The 3,712-nt window shown below is 47.4% G+C and overlaps 1 protein-coding gene across 1 annotated transcript; it reads left to right on the forward strand.

Annotated features, from left to right (window-relative positions):
- Positions 1–546: 546 nt before the first annotated feature.
- On the forward strand, positions 547–2,578 carry LIPT1 (lipoyltransferase 1). The gene is given in 3 exon segments (XM_082047170.1): positions 547–1,018; positions 1,121–1,318; positions 1,321–2,578. Coding segments are annotated over 2 exon segments (1,230 nt in total). The 5' UTR covers positions 547–1,018; positions 1,121–1,266; the 3' UTR covers positions 2,499–2,578.
- The last annotated feature ends 1,134 nt before the right edge of the window (positions 2,579–3,712 follow it).

Below are 3,712 nucleotides of genomic sequence, written 5' to 3' on the forward strand. Positions count from 1 at the left end.
GCGGTGCCACCAGCTGCCTTCAGTTCCCCCCGAGCAGCTGACGGCCCCTGCACCAACAGCGGGACGCCGGAGTCCCTCGCTCCTCTCTCCCTCTCCGCCTTCACCCGGGCGGCAGAATCACGAACCGCCGGGCCGGATGCCCGCCCCCGGCACCTCTAACCCCGGGAAGCGGAAGATGTTAGGCAGCGCGCTGAGGGGCCGCCGACGAGTCTGCCCGCGCCGTGAGTAGCGCCCGGCGACCCCGCGCAGGGCCGGCCGTTGAAGGGAGCGGAGCGGGGGCAGGGGGTGCGTTGCCTCCGTGCAGCCCCGCAGGGGGACCCGCTGCCGCCCAGGGGTGGCCTTGGTTCTCGGGAGGAGCCGCCGTGGGTAGCGGGACACCCGCGCCAAGAGCAAAGCGGCGTCCGGGACGGCAGCGGGTGGTAGCGGCTCCGGTAACTCCGCGGGGCTCGTCTCGACTTTCAGTTGGGCGCTGCTGGCTCCAGGGCAAGAAGCCGTATATATACTACTACTGCCTCTTTAATGTTTATAAATATATAAAGGGTGAGTGTCGCAAGGATGGAGCCAGGCTCTTCTCGGTGACAACCAATGATAGGACATGGGGCAATGGATACAAACTGGAACACAGGAGGTTCCACTTAAATTTGAGAAGAAACTTCACAGTGAGGGTAACAGAGCACTGGAACAGGCTGCCCAGGGAGGTTGTGGAGTCTCCTGTTCTGGAGACATTCAAAACCCACCTGGACACATTCCTGTGTAACCTCATCTGGGTGTTCCTGCTCTGGCAGGGGAATTGGACTAGATGATCTTTCGAGGTCCCTTCCAATCCCTAACATTCTGTGATTCTATGAAGCCTTGGCCTGGCTGGCTCGGCACTGACCCCACAAGCTCGTGAACTTGTTGCACCTGTTTTTTCTGATCAGATCAATGAAAGAAAAAAACAAAACCAAACAGAAAACCCAATAAACCCCAACCAACCAACCAAAAAAAAAAAAAACAACCCAAACCTGGACTGCTAAAGGTAACTTTAGTAAAATACACAAAGTAAAATTGTATTAGCAAGACTGTGTTGAGTGAGGGGAAAACACACTGTTTGATTCCATTTCTTCCTTTGTTCTTTCAGGCACCAGGGTGCTCTGACAACCCCAGCTTTTACGTTAAACACACGTCGGGGTTGGAACAGCATCACAAGCTTCAAGAGGAGAAATATGCCTTGTAACTCACATCAGCTGGGGAGCGTTGCTGCTTTGGGAACAGTGGGACTGCATCATGACAGCCGCTAGCATTTCATTTCTGTCACAACAGCAGGTTGTGCACTTGCCACATTCAGCTTTACCAGACCAAGTATTCCTTCCATCTGCTGTCCATTTATTAAAAACATGGTACTCCGGTCATCACTAAAGAGCTGCCTTCAGCTATCCTGCCTCCTCAAGACTCCAAAAGCTGGTTTCAGAAGCACAACGAGTGGAGGCCTCATTATCCAGTCTACATCTAATGATATTTACCAAAATCTAGCTGTGGAAGACTGGATCCATGACCACATGAATTTAGAGAACCGACAGGTCCTTTTCCTTTGGAGAAATTCCCCTGCTGTGGTAATAGGGAGACATCAGAATCCCTGGCAGGAATGCAACCTCAGGCTAATGAGGCAAAAAAATATAAAACTGGCCAGAAGGAGAAGTGGAGGAGGAACGGTTTACCATGACTTAGGCAATATCAATTTGACTTTCTTTACAGTGAGAAAAAAATACGAACGAATGGAAAACCTGAAACTAATTGTGAAGGCACTGAAAGCCTTGAGCCCCCAGTTAGACGTACATGTCACTGACAGATATGACATCTTGCTAGACGGGCAATACAAAATCTCGGGTACTGCTGCAAAGCTGGGAAGGACGACTGCTTATCACCACTGTACTTTACTCTGTAATGCAGATAAGTTTGTTTTATCTTCTGTGCTAAAAAGTCCTTATAAAGGGATAAAAAGCAATGCCACTCCTAGTGTGCCTGCCTCAGTGAAAAATCTCTTTGAAGAGGATTCTAGTTTAACTTCTGAGATGCTCCTGGATGCCATTGCTGAAGAATATGCCACACAACACCAAATAGATCATCATATCACCTTAGTAAATCCAGCTGATGAGACTGTGCTTCCTGGAATTAGTAATAAAACTAAAGAACTACAAGCCTGGGAATGGGTGTATGGAAAGACACCCAAGTTCAGCGTTAGCACTTGTTTGAACATGGTCTATAAAGATTCTGTTATTGATGTTAAAGTAGATCTGGATGTAAAGCACGGAAGGATTGAAGTCTGTAACATTGATCTGCCAGAGCAGTGGCTGCCACCAGCACTGTGCAGTGAACTGGTGAACAGCTTTACTGGCAGTAAGTTTTGCCCAAATGAAATCACTACACTAGCGACAACATTACTAAGAGTGTGTCCACAAGATGATGAGATGCACAGCAGGTGGAATCTGCTGTGTGAGAATATGACAAGGTTAATGTGACTTGCATTTTGAAAGTGTAAGTTAAACTTCTGCTGCTTTTTAATTTATTGAAAACAAAATTAAAACATGAATTTCTACAAGCTGAGCTTTTCTCTTATTAGTCATTAGAGCTGTTTAGTCTTGTTGTTTTGCTTAACATTACGTACTAGCAATTAATTTTCACACTGCCTGTACCTGAGGTTCCCAAACTGCAGGATGTAAGCCCCTTAAATAGCCTGCAGCCCTGTATGGCTCCATGATGACAGACAACACTGCTGCTTAAATCAGGGAAACTGGTGGAGGCATCCAGAACTGGTGCTGTGGCAGAGGAAGTACAAAAGGCTGACACAGATGGGCTGGGGTAGAGGGACAGCTGCTGCTCTGCTGCTGTGCTGGATCCCCCAGCCTGCCTCCCGCTCTTTGCGAACGGTGGCTCAAAGTCCACGTCTCAGCCCCTAAGCTGTGTGGAGAGGGATGTGACCCTGGTTTCTGGTAGAAAGTCCTTTCTTGGGTGCTGCTGGTGACCCTCTACCTCCCTACAAGCATGGTAGTAAGCTAAGCTCACCGCTGTGTAGTGCGTCAGTGTAGCAGCTGACCCTAGGTTTCCAGTAGCATACTCTCAGATGTCTGTGGTTAAAAGAAAAAAAAAAATAAATGGTAAAATAAAAAATAAATTGAAAGGTACAGCAAAGAAACTGTCCAGACTGAGTGCCTCTTGAGGGGAGGGACCCTGAGACAAAAGAGGCTTGGGCTTTTAAACCCTCACAATCTATGCACCTGGTCTTCATGCGTACTTCACACACTGTCCGCATGCCTTTTGCTCCAATGGTAATTCTGGGTCTGCGGCTTCTTTGTTTCTTTTTGGATTCTCTTTCTCTGTCCTTCAGGCAACTTTTTAACTGTTCTCATCTGAATTTTTTGCAGCCTCTGCTGACAGTTTCCTCTCTATCTTGTGGTACTGGTCTTCAAGGCCCCCATAACCAAGCAACAAAGTTAAGATAAGTTCACAAGTTTGGCTATTGATGCTAAAATAGGTTATTCAAACAAAATAATACAGCTAAAATAATAAAATACAATTAAAATGATAGTTTGATTAAATGCATTCTGCAGCAAGTTCCAGCCTGGTTTAGGGCTTTTGTCTATGCATATGCAAAAGCAAGGGAGGGTTAGGAAGTTCAGTGTGGGGGTTTATGTGATGAGGGCAAGAAAGGCTAAGTGGGACAGAAGCTGCATGT

The sequence above is a fragment of the Streptopelia decaocto genome (assembly GCF_964273445.1).
Source record: "Streptopelia decaocto genome assembly, chromosome: 1".
In the NCBI taxonomy this organism is placed as follows: Eukaryota; Metazoa; Chordata; class Aves; order Columbiformes; family Columbidae; genus Streptopelia; species Streptopelia decaocto.